This window comes from Dermacentor andersoni, unplaced genomic scaffold (assembly GCF_023375885.2).
Source record: "Dermacentor andersoni unplaced genomic scaffold, qqDerAnde1_hic_scaffold ctg00000042.1, whole genome shotgun sequence".
Classification (NCBI taxonomy): Eukaryota; Metazoa; Arthropoda; class Arachnida; order Ixodida; family Ixodidae; genus Dermacentor; species Dermacentor andersoni.
The window spans coordinates 1,238,342-1,254,213 of record NW_027314756.1 but is presented as its reverse complement, the minus strand read 5'-3'; the positions used below and the strand labels follow the sequence as shown (position 1 = coordinate 1,254,213).

Sequence of the window (15,872 nt, the reverse complement as noted above, 5' to 3'; positions counted from 1 at the left end):
GATACGATACCGACAAGATGATCACGTCCACGATTGACCGACTATTGAGTACCGTGCGTACCTGAAAGCATTTTATCATACCAGGCCGACAACGACGCAACCGAAGACCGCGAGTTGTCGGACTGAGACGGGCTTTCTTGTCCACGGTACCAACAAAATCAGCGTGCCGACCAACGCTCGACAAACCCTGCGCTACCGGCCATCGAACTCACAACGCGACAGCGCCTTCGCTTGTATATAGAATTGATCGCGCTAACAGTGAGTCAAAACATGCCTACGAAGTTGAAATGCACAAGCTTCAACCCTATTAAGCCCATAAGTGTAGATATTTGGGCATGCTTGTGTAACATTTTGCAGTTTTTCTTGTAGCGCAAAAAACACGAGGACGCAGAAGAGAAAACAGACACACGCAGGCGCTTACTCCCAACAACAATTTTATTCCGGGATGGGCGCCACTTTTATACCCTCACATTTTCTCACTTTTAAGCACGTGTCTACTGACAAGATAACTGAGCAAATGATAGTGCAACTCACTTGCAGACTAGACAAAAGCTATTATGTTTAACGCATGCGCAGGAATTCCAACTCTGATAGTGACAAGGACGACTGGCTAACACAAGCATTGCCAAACTCTTCAATATGAGCACTTTCAATGATGAGACGAGTGAATTCGCATTTGCTTCTCCCGATAATAACTGTATCATCGAATCGCGGAAAGCATACGCACTTGTGACAGCGAATTGCGAGGAAGCCATCCGGCGAAGCCTTGTTAACTTTATAGGGAGTGCTCTCTAAGCCTATCATTAATGCATCTGCCGGTTTGTCCTATATAACTCTTTCCACAGGGCAATGGAATTCGGTAAATAACACAGGTCCTACAGTTAGCGTACGCTTTTCTGAGCTGCTTTTTGCACGCGTCCTTTGTTTTACTAGATGGTCTTGTTTATGCACACAAGCTGATAAGCTTGTTTGGGGCAGTGAATATTACGTCAACCTTCCCACGTTGTCCTATCTTCTTCAGATTATGCGATAAGCGGTGCATGTAAGGAATTACGGCGAAGTTTTTCTTTTTTCCAGACCCTGACGTCGAGGAGCGAGACTCTCCCGACTGCATCGCTCTGAGCATCGCTTCAGCAACTGACAATTAAATTGTTTGGAAAACCAGCCTCACTCAACCGCACTACCTGTTGTTGAAAACTGGAAGAAATTCAATGAGGGTACGACTTCTTCAGTGCATTGTTCAGACACATTTTCTCTATGCCCCTTTTAATAAGCTTGGAATGAGCAGAACTGTACGATAAAGGAGGCTTATTAGCTCTAGGTTGGAAACACCAGCAGATGCGATCGTCGGACAATACTAATCGTAGATCGAGAAAGCGGATGCTCGTATCCATTGGCATTTCGAAGGACACATCGAGGGGACTAAGAAATTCAAAAATTATGCTTGTAACACCTTCATATTCTTTTTGAAAACATTGAGAAGGGCAATCAAGAAATAAAAGGAAATCATCAAGGTATCGGAATGCTCTGTAAACTGAGGCTCCCTTCAACCTCTCTGCCAAGACTGTCTAGTTTTGCAAGATACAGGTTCGGGTGCCAAACAAGACCCGATACATACGCCTTGCTTCTGTAGAAACGGAACATTATTCCACTGGATAAGCGTTGAGGTCCCATATTGCTTGAGTAATGCTAAAAAAACTCTGAACTGAAGTTGCGGCTTCATTGCAAAACTGCACAGAACCAAATTCGTCAATGCTTTCTTCAACGCAGGTTAACAGGTCAGATTGAGGAATAGAGTAATAAATGTATTTTATGTCAGCGGAGAATACGTTCAACCCTTCGTCAGAGTGCACTTTAACAAATTCTAGAACTTGGTCTGAACCCTTCTCAAAGAAGGGGTCATTAATGTCGAGAAGATATAATGTTTTGAGCAGGTAGGTGGCTATTTCCTTCTGCCAGGTCCCTTTCTCAGGCACACTAACCCTTAAAGGGAAGCTGAAACGGTTTTCAATTTCTATGAATTGCTGGGATTGGGAAGAACAGACCTAATAATTTACGGTTCTGAAATTTTTTTTTCGTTTTGTTAATTTAACGGGCGGAAATCGCTTTCTAAATCACCCGCGCGGACACGCCCCCATCGCTTCCCGGAGCGCCGGGTGAGGACGTTGGCAGAGGAGAGAAGCGGCGAGAGTGACGTCATGGGCGGAGACCGAGCCAACCGAGCTGCGGACCGGCGTGCTGACATGTGCTGGCATGCCTCTTTCCGTCCTGCGCTTTAGATCTGCCGCCGCCGCCGCCGCCGCCGCCGCTCACGTTTGTTTTGCGATTTTCGTAAACTGTTCTTTCCTTCTGTGCTGCGTGAGTGCCTACAGCCAAGGGCGCCCAACATGCCCTCGTTCTGTGCAGCATTCGGCTGCGCGAACACAGGCGGGCGAGACGATGTGGTGTTTCACAAATTCCCGAAGGAAAAGAAGCTTGCAGCGCAGTGGGTACGTGCGGTGAGGAGAGACAAGTTCGTGCCGACGAAATCAACTGTGATGTGCTCGGACCATTTCCGCGACAGTGACTATCATCGGAGCTTGACAACGATGCGGGCAATCGGTATTCCAATTAAATCGGCGCGACTGAAGCCCGAACAACTTCAAGTACACAGCTTGGCAGAATTCGACGGTTCTTCTTTCCCAACTTCTTCCATACTAGCCAGACAAACTGGCGGTATGCTGCATACCTCAACTGGCTGTAAAAAAAAATTGCTTTTGCATCACTCTTTTTCCATTGGCCATATCATTTTCACACCTGTGTGTAAACTTCTTGCCTTGTCCAGCCGGTTCGACTCCTTTCTGGGCAAGTGCCACTTCCAGTACTGCCCTGCTGAGGCACACAGTCCTGAATTGTCTTGAACTTGTTACGCACTGCGTGCGCTTCTGTTTTTTCCTAATCTCTTGCACCTCCTGGCAGCACAAGCAGTTCTCTTCATCTTCCATCAATACGCAGCACATGCAGGTGCACCTAGTTTAATGAAAGCGTGATTAGGCTCACATTGATGCACTGGAGAAATACGAACATTTGCAGTCATTAACGTCTGGTAACACAGTTTTAGCGTAGCCGGATAGCTTTACGACAAATGCGAAAACGCGTTGTTGCTAGCGTTGCTATACTCCGTTTCATACATCAGGTGCAACGCTGTGGAGGCTTGAGATACTTCTTGCAGTGGCTGCGTTCGCAGTTAGAAAAAGTTCGGTGTTTCTTGACCCGATTTTTCAGAAAGCTTTCCATATATAAGTTCAGTTCGGAATGAAAATAAAAAAGAAGAATTTACCCATAGAAACCATCCGTGTACTTATACGGCTGCTGACACGTTCTTTTAAAAAAATTTCTTTTCGGTATTTTTTAATTGCAGCCCGTCGCGGCAGCTTCACGTGCATGCTCGCGCGAGCAAACGCCGCTGGCACGCTGCGAAGCATAGACGGAAACGCGCGCAGTTATAAATTTTGGTGACCGGACTTCGAGCGTAGCTTCCACAGCGATGCACCTGAGGTATCAAATTGAGTGTAGGCTTGCCTAGTGACATTCGACGTACGGTTCAGTTATCGTGTTTACCACACGGCGGTGCTAAAACTGCCTAATATCTTTATGTCAACACTAGCATGGAGCACGCATACCGATTCTTGATCGAGCCACACTCGCAAAGTCGTCGAACCATAGTATGAATATTGCACATATAATACCTCTGGTCGTCTCTGGATGTGTATGATAAGCACCTTCCATGACTGTACCTCACAGCACTGCATGTGCGCGCTTTGAAACGCGGCACTTATGTTCGCGATCGTGTATCAACGCTGAAAAAACCACGGGACTTCAGACAAGCAGCGGCAAGGTGCTTGACATCGCGGAATTGCACCCGTGTAAATCTAATGAGAAGTTAGTGCTTCGGCATTCTTCCAGCAGCATGTTCCCAGTGACACTTTAGCGCATTTTTTCTCCCGTCATTGCAACGTGCAGCTACATGGAAAAAAAAAAAAAACATGCGTACCAGCTAAGATTTCCAGCGCGCGAGAAGGTGCACACATCGCTCTCGCTGTTGGCACACTCAATGTCGTCGTTGACTCTGTTGCCGCCATCGTTTTCCGTATCGGCTGTGGGTTCAAACATGTACGGGGACAATACAAGCTGTCAGAGACAGCGAGAACGTTCCATCTTGCAACTCAGCTATGAAGCCAGAACAGCAGAACCGCGTGCTACCAGAGAGAAAGGAATGGTGCTACGCTCTGAAACGGAGACATGCGGCGGCGCCGACCGGCGACTACCGCCAACGACGTCACAGCGGCCCCGACCAATCACGGGCAACAGCGGCGTTCGCGCGATGCCCTGAGGCGCTGGTGCGCGTTTTCTTGGAAAAACAGCCGCTTGCGTTTGTTTCCGCCCTTTTTGAACCAGATATTCGTGTTCAGGGGACTCAAAACTGTAGAATGCCGCAGAGAACTCATTTTTTTCGAAAAGTGTTGCAGCTTCCCTTTAAGGGGAAGTTACTTTCGTGTGTCGTCGCGCTAAAAAATATATCTAAACACTTCCCGCTATTCTTCTCAATGCCTTTTACAACCTTATTCAGATTAATTTTTTTTTGCACATTTCAATAGCTTTTGCTTGGAATTTAGCTGACGAGACGCTTTTATGTTGCCTAAACATGCCTGAAATGGCTTCGTTAGCCTTAGAGAAAAAATACCCATGAGTCATGACATCTCCGAAGACGTCGACGCTCTAAAACGCTGTAAGCCTCAACCTTAAAGGGTATTTGTACGTCGCGTAGCTTCGTATTTAGTGGATAATTCATTGTGTGTAGCGACCGCCGACAAGGAGAGTGGTTTTGCAGTCATGACTCATAGGTCTTTTTTCTCTAAGGCTAACGAAGCCATCTCAGGCGTGTTTAGGCAACATAAAAGTGTCTCGTTAGCTAAAGTCCAAGCAAAAGCTATTGAAATGTGAAAAAAAAAATATGAGTCTGTACTGTATCGTAAATCCCCTGGGCGACCGCCAATGACGAACACGAAGAAAATAGGCAAACAAAGCTATTCGCTCTAAACAAGGCTCAGTTAGCAACCACAAAATGCAGAGTTGATTTCCTAAGATGAGTTTTCACGCTCGAGCCTCAAATTTTCTCAAAAGGAATGCGCTGAATCCTAAAGGTTTCATAATCACGTTTTCGCACGCAGCCTCACGTGCCCGCGAATTGAAGACTGTTGGCGTACAATACGATTATGCGCACCGAATACGACCACATACTGCTTATGTAAGCAAAGTGCACGTCGTGTAGGACTATACTATGATATACTCGCAACTCCCTCATACAGTCGTGTGCAGAGTGTAGGTCTGAAGTTCTCCCTCCCAATTCGATGAATCCATGTCTTTCTTAACCCGTAGCGCTTACCGGACAATATCGGGAAGAGCTTCTCGCCTTTGCTAAAGCTACTCTGGCATCCGAAGGCACAGAGGGTCATGGTCACAGAAAATGCTGCGAAGCGACGTCGCACATTCTATACAAAACTTACTTCAAGGCGTTCGCAAATCAAAACGATACAGATAAGCAACTGCGCCAACATACGCTCCTCGCCACTCCGCAAACGCTTCTCAAGCAAAAATGGCGCTGAAGCGCGACTGTAAACAAACGAAGCCGGCGCGAGGGCCCACGTGATGCTATTAGGCCAATAACGACGCGGCGTCGGCCTCGGCCAGAGCGCGCGAGGAGGAGGCGGCATTCTTCAACGCGTGGCGCTACTTTACGAATTTCATGGGCTTTACGCTCCGAAGACGCCTCTCGGGGGAACTAACTTTGTCGTCTGCTACGCTCCAGCTGTAGAATAGCTTCATTTCCATGCGTTTTCTCTCGCTATGATTGCGTCTCGCGTAGTACAGTGTTCTCCAATTACAGTGTATTTCTTCCTAGTTTTAGTTCATAAATGACAGCATAAGGAAGACAACAAACGTATATTTAAGGTACCTGCTGTATCACCACCCGATGTGGTAGCCCAGTGGCTATAGCATTGCGCTGTTAAGTTTGAGGTCGTCGATTCGACCCTGGCCGCGGCGGCCAGGACCCTGGCCGCGGCGGCCAGGGTCGAATCTCTAATGCCACACGCGAGAGGGCGCCACTCAAAGATCTCGGGGCTAATAGCGCAGCGCAACTGAGAAAGACATTCAACAAGAGCGGACACACTGAGAACCCAGCGGCCGAATTGACTGTAGCGCACTAGGCGGCTGATGTGGAAACCTGAACCACACTTCCAATTTCAGTTTCGGGCGCGCGCGTTTTGAACGCTGCACTGATCGGCGCGGCATGTGTTAACTTGCTTTTATCGCTCAACCGCGCACTGTTTCGGTGCGGAAATTTTATTTAGTAAAATAAATATGACTGAGAACGAGCTATTTCAGAATGTAAACGCAAGACGCCTTGTGAAATGAGGAAATGTTTATTTTGCTTTATATATGTAAAACATTATTCTGGACTTTTGGTGCGTTCAACCAATGTTGCGGCACCAAGTAAGCAGCAGTAGTTCCCGCCCGAAGCTCCATCGGACGGCATCAGCTGAAAAAAAAAAGTAATTACGAGCACGTGTCATTTTGGTATTTACATTTTATAAGAAAACTACGTTTAGAGGCGGAACATGCAAAAGTGGTCAAAAGGCAACATTACGAACGAAGGCAATTCGCTTTCACAAGCATGGCGCAGAAAATACCTGACTTACCAAACACTACCATACATAAAAGATGACGAAAACATCTGATTTCCAAGCATTTCCCCATTACTTTATTTCCTGCTCTTTAAGGGCACAAATCCACGGGCGAGTGCACGATTTCGACACAAATTGGCCTCAGTCGACGCGATAGTACGCCACATTCACAGTGGTGGCCACTACACATGCTCCCAGCCAGACCATGCTAGATGCTCGCAGAATGCCTTCTATTCGCACTCAAGACAGATGCATGGGTGCAAAGCCTCTTTTCTGTCGTCTAAAAGACGTAATTTTGGAGTTACAAGTTCCTTATTCTTGAACTCCGCTGTGTTCCTTTGCGCGTTCTGCCGGCGCCAGCAAAGTTATCGCTTTGAGCAATCGCTCGTCGCGTTTTCGACAAGCGTGAGTACCGTAAGAAGGTATATGTTGGTGGGGGCCGGGGCATAAAAAGCGTTCCAAACTTGACCCCGTAAGACTCGGCAAACACGAAACTAGCCAAGGTTAAACATGGTGCGCCACCGCAGCTCCGAATTTCGCTAGCTGCATCACAAGAGCGCTTCGTGCAGCAAGTCTGCCCAAAAACTATCCCAAAAATCACAGAAATAAGTTACAATAATGTTGGAGCCTATATAAAGCGTCACGAACATGTCCCAGCATGGTTCAGTACATTCCAAACTAATTGCGCCACAACGGCCGAGTTGTTTTTCTCTAACTGCGTCACAACGCCCTGTGCGGTCAGCTTGCCCTAAAGGTACCGAAATAAGGTACAATAATGTTGGGGTCCATAGAAAACGTCACAAACATGTCCCAGTAAGATTCAGTAGACGCATAACTTGTTATGCAACGGCGAGTTGTATTTGGCTAACTGCGTCACAACGCTCGGTGACGTGCCAAAAGCCTAAATTGCTTGAAATGCAGCGCAGACTGTCAAACAAAACTTCTCACCTTGCCGGAGTCCAATAGAGCAGATTGCCGTGTCAAAGTGCAGCAGGAACGCAAAAGTACGCCGAGAGCCCAAGAGCCCGCAGCTACATCAACCTTTATACCACATCGAAGAGAAACAGGACGCCGAGTGGCCGAACAGCCGAACGCTCACATGCGCAGCTTGGCTCGCTCGCATCGGTGGCGTGTCTGACGCATGGCGTATGCATCTGGCGCATCATTGGCTTGTCGCCAGGTAACTCAGGAAAGAAAGTTGAGTAACTTTAGCATACGCTACATAGGATGAAGGCGAAAACCTGCGCGCTCACGAGACAGTAAGTGAATTACTTGCCCTTCTCATCGGATTGCGTTGTTACTTCCTATTTGTTTTCTCCAACCAAAGGTCGTACGTTCGAGAGTCCTAATTGCGTGACTTCAACTTTATTAACTGTGCCTTAATAAACACAATGGTCGCGGGTTCGACCATCAATGGTGGCGCCATCAATTTTGGTGCCATTGAATTTCGGTCCAACCAAAGGTGGAGGGTGCGGTTCCCACCAAATGTCGTAGGTTCGACTCCCTACAATTGTCGCAGGTTCGACATCAATGGTGGCACCATCAATTTTGACGTCATTGAATTTTCGTAACCCCAAAGAGCCTCCCACCAATGGTCGCGGGTTCGAGTGCCTTAATACCGTCGACGAATACTAACCACTGACCAGTTGCTCCATATATGTCACGAAAGAAATCGAGCCATAGAGTGCGGCGTCACTACGCGGCAGCGCGTCGAGCGGTGCGAGACTGTAAAGGCCAAGATATAGTCCGCCGTTCTCGGCGCGCCAGGCCGCGGCAGGCGAAGTCGGATACGCTGCGCTAGCGACGCCAGGCGTGCAAGAAATTTGCTTCCTCTACAGTTCGGCGTGCGCGCGCAGCTAACGCGCAGCTCGAGGCTGGCGCCATCTGTGCGTCCGGGAGGGCAACTTCACGGCCGCGACGTTAACTAGTCCTGACAGCCAGAAACAAAATTATAGGTTTTTCCGTGCCAAAACCACTACTGATCATGAGGCACGCCGTAGTGGAGGACTCCAGAAATTTCGACCACCTGGGGTTCTTTAACGTGCACCTAAATCTGAGCACAGGGGTGTTTTTCGCATTTCGCCCCCATCGAAATGCGGCCGCCGTGCCTGACAGCCAGAACATCGCACTCATATTGCTAGTACATCGGCTACGTCAAAAATGGAAGCGAACCATGTACATACGAGAGCTATTCGACAAGCGCCCTCAACTCGGCGACTATCACCAGCTAGTACAGGAGCTGCGAAATGCAGCTTACCTGTGGCGAGACCACACTGCTTTCGTATAGCTTCGCACGCGTTGTTCTTCCGCTCTGTGTCGCGGTATTCCATGCGTTTCACATCGTATACACATGGATGGTTGCGAATCGCTTCAAGCAGGCGTCATCACTCGCGCTTTCATCACACACGGATGTTGAAAAAACCACAGCCGCACTGTCAGTACGCGCACCGCAGGCCGCCATTCAGCCTCTGCTCGCGGCCGCTGCAGCGCGCAGTGCATTCTGGTCTAGCGGCAGCCGCGTGGAATAGAACACGCTCTATGTCCGCGCCGGCGGCGTTGAGTTCGCCAAGCGCACCAGCGCACGCCGGCCACGCCGTGACGCCGGACTGTAGAGTGCTCGCATTTCACCGACGTCGCTTAACCGCGCCGCGCGTGGCCGCGCGCGCGCGTTACGCCGGAGTATATCTTGCGCTTAACGCAGTGACTAACGCCGCATATACTCCGACGCACGCTCAGCGAGATTCACGCCGGCTCAGTCAGACTCACTCGTGCAAAGACTCGCAAGGACTTAAAACTGTCCCGGATCTCTCGGATTCGGGTAAGAACATCACTCAAGTCCCTCGGGATCAAGTCTGGCGACCTATGGTACAGAGCCCGTACTCGGCAACTTCCTTCGGCGTATGCGCCGTCGATACACTACGCGTAGCTAGCGTAGAATATACAGGCTCAGCGCACGCCTGTCACAGGAAGACGGGCTCAAGGAACACTCGGAACGTGCTTACCGATGGCCGCGGCAGTGGCGAGCGGGTCGTCGGTGCTGGCTCCGCCGCCCAGCGACAGCACGGGCGACCGACGCGACGTGTACGGCCCCGCCATACTGCGTCGAGCGAGACCCTGTTTGCGCGTCGTAGACGGCTTCTGCCCCGTTGCGAACAGCACTTGGAATGAACTCGGACCCCGGCTCCTGTTTTTCTGCTCGCGTCGATAAAGGATGCGATAAGCTCTGAGAAAAAAAAAAAAAAACATAGAGGAGGCAGAATAAAAGAAAGCACAGGCTTGATAACGGACAGCTTCTTTTGATTTCATTTTCTTTAGGGATCATGTTTATCGCGCAAGGGCAGCAACAGACGTATGCTCGTGGACAATAAAGAAGGGAAAAATAATAAAACAAAGCAGACGTATGCGCGTCGTGTTCTAAATCGGGAGTGCTGTGAAATAAAAGACCGAGACGGGTGTCAAGTGTTGCGAAACGTCAGGACTGCGGAATGTGTTTAGCTTTCGTGAAAAGTTTTGCGTTCATTGATGCCGCCTGCCTTCCTCGTGAAGTGTGCAGCTAGGTATGCAGTTACACGAAAAGCCTATTGACAAATGTATAAGAGCGCGCTATGTCGCCAAAGCTATGCCGTAATGAACGCTGCGGCTGGAACCTCCCCGTGTTGAACGGCAGCACTCGAGCGTGGTGGCGTCCCCCATCAGGGCAGACGGCGAGCTACTTCTAGACAAATTATTAAACTGAAATCATTCATATTTACGTGGAATAGCTATACACACGAATCGACGACGGCAAGTGTCACAGTTATTTAAGATAATTACCTATTAGTCGTAAGGCAAGGATAGTGGACAAGTGAAAAGCCAACGGGCTCCTCCTGATATTACACCATAGACCTTTCACTTTGACAAAAATACTTGGCCCATTGCCAACAATAGAGCTGCACAAAAGAGCATTTGTGGCTTTTAAAATCTCTTTAGCTAAAACAAATATACAAGGTTATTAACATATTCCGGTTGACCCTGCTATTACATTTACTTTGAGTACAGCCGGTTGTGAATTATATCGTATGTGTGTGTATCTCATGTTTGCCGTTATTATATGTTATGTTCCTAGTTATGTACATATGAGCTTAACGTATGCGCGTGTTTTCAGTCTCTTTTGTACACTTTCAATTGTTCACGGAACCGTGTCTCCTAGTTTGCTTTTTACTTTCTTGTGTATAGATAGAACTTTGCAAATGTTCGTGTTATCTGACTGTCGTCAGTGCATATCCCTTTCCGTGCTTTTAGTTTTGCTTGCACTGCGAAAAGAAGCAGCCGGCGCGAATAATGGTGCGGAAGTCTCCTCATTTTTTCAATAATAAAGCGAAGTTATGAATTGTATGAATTATTTCATGCGTGTTTCCTGAAAGTATGGCATGGAATATTGTGTCTTTATCTGTAAGGCTGTGTCCGCGTGCAACTAAATATTATAGTTCTTCATGTTCTTCTGCAACTAAATAATTGTGGTGACAGAACATGTACGCATGCCAGTTACTTATTATGCGGCTTTCTGCATAAGGTATAGACACAATCTAGCCGTAAGGTCAGTTGGAAAACATATACAGGGTGCTTATTTTTTTTTAACTGCACAAACTTTTTAAAGATTGCCTGATAGAACAATTCCAACTTAAAAGGACGTCTTGTTGGGCGAATTGTTCACAATTCATCTTGGGTAGTAGGCGCGAACAGACACAGAAACAAGGAAGGAGACGGGAGAGAGCGCCGTCTCCTTTCTTGTTTCTATGTGTTCGCGCCTAGTACCCAGCAATTCTAACCATTGATCTAAATTACTCAATGAGGAGGCCATTACTTCTAAGAGAAATCGGAATGTTCAACTGAATAATTAACGCATACACGCTAATTAACTTTTTAATTAATTACTTCCGCCATATATTTCGATCCACGAATTCTAGCCGCTGAGTTCGCACGGGGTATCCACTTGGAACGAATTCTCTGGACAGCACCAGTTCCGACATTACTCATTTTCAAAGTGTCCGTCGAAATGCATTGGTGTTCCACTTACTTTTGTGCTTAAGTACATAAAACATTGTTTTCTTAACAAAGTAATTGGAATGCCCATGCATTTCGTCGGACTCTTCGAAAAATAATATCTCAGAACTGGTACTGTCCAAAGAATTCGTTCCAAGTGGATACGCCGTGCGAACTCAGCGGCTATAATGAGCTTATTAAAATATATGGCAGAAAGTAATTCATTAAGTGGTTAATTAGCACAATTACGTTAATTGATTAATTGAACATGTTGATTTCTCGTAGAAGTAATGGCCACCTCATCAAGTAATTTAGATCAAGGGTTAGAATTGTGCTATCTGCCATAGGCAATCTTTAAAAAATTTGGTGCACCTAAAAAAAAAAAAAACCCTGTATTCTTAACAGTGCAACTAGAACATTTGCAACAGCTGTAAAAAACTGATTATAACAAAAGGCAACAGCATCACTTAAAAGGCGAGACGAACAGCAACGAAACAAAAGGACACCACGATGACTGCATATAAACCGTAATTGTCTTGTCCTTTCTCAACGTTCCTTCCTTAAGGAGGTTGGTTTTTGTTGCCATGCATCAACCGGTTTCAATATACACCCCATAGAGTGCGAATTTAAAGTAGTCACGTGCGCTTAGAGAAATGATGAGCCTATAGCGATTGCAGCAGAATGCAAAAACGCGCCTGCACCGTGAATTCGATGGACTTTAAAAGAAACCACGTGATCAAAATTAATCCGGAGTCCCCCACTACATCCTAATCAGAGCGTGGTTTCGGCACGTGAGAACCAAAATTCTTAAAGCCAATAATGTACGAGCTTCCTTGTAGTTAATTTTACAGATATGAAGTGTGGCTTCAGCGACTACAAATATCACCCTATACAATATAGATAAAGTTCATTAAATATTGACTGTGAGGAACCGCCGGGCATGTGCGGTGTTTTACAAAGTTTGAAGGTTAACCTGAAGACATGCAGCAGTTATGTAAACATGATGTATAGTATACAGAAAAGGTTCCTCCGATTTTGAAGAAATAGAAAAATTATATTTTATTGATTTATTTATACAAGGTACCCCTAAAAGAAGGGGGGTGGGGGTACAGGCAATTGATTAATATATAGAATACACCACCAATTCATTGAGAAAAAGAAACTCGACATAAAAATTTTAGCAGTACAATTTATTGAAATTAAAGAAAATACAAAACAAATATTTAAATGACCGCCGCAGTGGAGACAAGCTTCTCTCGGCTTGTCAATTTCCGATCCGACGTACACGCTCTTTTAATGATGCGTTAAATCCCGGTAGATGCTCATGAATCCGTATTATTTTGATAATTGGGTTCGACTAATATCAAGTGCAACTTCATCTTGCTCACCATGGGTTGCTGTTATCCGTCCGGGCGCTTTGACAGCGTACGTACAAATGAACACGAGCAATCCTTCCGGTCGTGTGGGGTTTTCACTCAAACAAAAGCAAGCAGTCGACTCCAGACCGACCTTTGATCGAAGCTTGACTAGCAGTCTGATCTCTTGCATTTTGATCTCCTTCTGTGCAAGTACCCTTATTCATTATTGCACAATATTGTGCATTATTGTTACTGCAAAAAAAAAAAAAAAACGTACAGGAAATGAGCAAAGCATGTTGGGGCTCCAGCGCCAATTGAACGCGTACAGAAAAAGTCGATCGAACGCAATGATCAAGTGGGAGGAGGCATTGGCATGCTCGCTGACCTGACAACCTTTGCTTCGCGAGCCTAAAGAATGCAGTAAAAAAAAAAAAAAAAACAAGCCGCGTGCCTGCTGCAATGAGTTAAAAACAAATGCTCCCTGTACAACATCAACTGATCCGTTTTCACATTTGCGAAGCTACTCGTTTCCATCATAGCATGGGCACCACTATAGGCTAGTAATAACGCCAACAAATTTTTATAGCCTCTTTTTGCCTGTTCTGCAATACAAAAGTAAGTAACTAGGAACCAGATGCATACATTGTAAATTTCCGATTTATTTTTTTCTCTTAGTATTATACTAAATATAGCAAACAATACTACTGTAACGAAGAAGAGTATAGCCTGCAGCCTCAGCAGCATCGCCACTGGTATGAGCCCGTGGTTGCTGTCCTTGGCAGAACGCTTGTGACTGCTACCCATTCGCATGCGCCCGTTGATAATAAATCTCTTAGCACTACTTTCCTTCGTGTTCACTGAGGTGCTTATTCGAACTTTCACCTAAGAAGTCTCAAAAATTGGCCGAGAAATTATTATTGCTATACATTCATTCAAAACATCAATGTTCAAGCTATAATTCAGTGTATCGCAGTGTACGCTGCGACTACTACGCCTTTAAATAAAAGTATAAAACATAAAAGCACCGAAAACGAGCACGTTTCTAGCGGCAACGAAAGAGTTGGCACACACATTAAGTTCGTTTCGGGCAGAAAAAAGATACGTTTCAAGTCGTATCGGCTAGCATCAGTCTTGTGGTCATTAACTACAGAAGTGTGCAATGCTGGGGTAGTTGATTTAGCACAGTCCTTATGAAAAAAATAACAACAGTGCAAAAAGAAAAAGACGACGACACAGAAGGAGCAGCACCCACCACAGCCTTGCCTGTGGTATGTGTTTCTCCTTCTATGAGTCGTCGTTCTCGTGCTGTTTTCACCTTGTTACGAGATAACTTCTGCACATAACGGTATTACAACGAGCTTATTCTCTTTTCTGTCACTGCGATAGAAATTATAAGGAGACTCGAGGCGCACTTGTGGCGTCGCCGTTGGCGTTGGCGTCGGCGTTGCCATGCTGTCCCGCTACACTCTAAAAAAGATTTACACCCTTTCGGTTGTATTTCGTCCCCAAACAATGATCGTCATCTGTCTTGCCCGCATTTCCTTTCTTTAACGCTGCGAGCCCGGTACTTCCAAGTCAGGAACGGCATGCGCGTTATCAGCATGACAGAGCATTCTCGACAGGAAAGTAGCGAGCGCAGCGTTTTCAAGAAAGGAAACGCAAGCAATACAGAGTGTACACTCTTAGACAAATGTACACCTTTGAGGGGCCGTAGAGTTTCATATTAGTATAACTCGAGGGAAATCTGGCGCTGCGATCGTTCAACCATCATAGGAATTATGGGAAGTACAGGCTACGCATTGGCATTCTGTGACTGGCAAACTAGTCTACAAGTATTTTTGGGCAGTTTTGGTTTCGCTCCAAGCGCAATTGCTATAACCTGCAGTGGGACAGTGCAACGCAAATCACCCTGCCTTTGTTCTGTTGCTCGAAGTGGCGATAGCGCGCTGGGCCGGCGGCTGGGACGATGTTTGTGTCGCGGTGTGGTGTCAAAGGCCTGACAAGAAAGCGACGGCGTCGTAAATGTTGAAAGACCATCTTTTGACCGTTTGGACCTCGGTTTTTTAAGTGTGTTATGTTGGCGCTGCAGCGTTACGTGCTTTGTGAAACTTCAGAATAGGAAAAAGAAGGCACTACTTATACAAGACGTAGACAGTTGTACCTTAGTGGCTTGACAATCAAATCTTATTGAGGGCTTCATTATGCATAGCTCGTTTACGTGCTCATTGAAATGCATGTTTTAGGACTTTGAGAACACAAACGTGGCAAGAAAGGTTGCTGCTTCCTGGCGGTAGTCTAGTGTCGCAAAATGGGTATATTGAATGACATTCACAGCTAATGGCATTCGCCCGTTGAATGAGTTTCCCGAACTCATGCAAGCGCGACTTGTGTAACCTCGACGACAGGGGCTTGGCAAAAAAATACAAAATCGACAAGTTAAAACAAAATGTAATTAGAGTAAAGTTTCTCATTAATTGCTGTTGTGAACTTTCTAATAATGTTATGACGTGCAGCACGATAGTTGAACTAGTTTGTGCAACTATATTCTTGTTCCCATGGGGTCTCAACTAGACGCTAGCACCTCTTGGCACTACCGGCACTACTATGGTTGTGCCATTCACGTCTTTGCTGCTCTTCATGCAGGTTGGTGCTGGCTCACTTACGAGCCGCTGCCCCGTCATCACCGAAGTGAACATCGTTCAAGGGCCGTCGTCGCAAGTTACCAACCCGTCATGCGCAGCTGACACTGTTTTAGAAAACACCGACT

General features: G+C 46.5%; 1 protein-coding gene across 2 annotated transcripts in view; it reads right to left on the bottom strand.

The window, feature by feature from the left end:
* Positions 1–9,927, bottom strand: part of LOC140214419 (glutathione hydrolase-like YwrD proenzyme) — a 55,405-nt gene extending 45,478 nt beyond the window's left edge. The window contains exon 1 of one of the 2 annotated variants that reach the window (XM_072285791.1): positions 9,728–9,927. Coding sequence is in view for 1 of the 2 variants with exons in the window: in XM_072285790.1 (XP_072141891.1) it covers positions 9,728–9,821 (94 nt within the window). In the remaining variant the exon portion in view is untranslated. The remainder of the gene's footprint in view (positions 1–9,727) is intronic. The other variant, XM_072285790.1, reaches the window with a different exon arrangement.
* Positions 9,928–15,872: the final 5,945 nt, after the last annotated feature.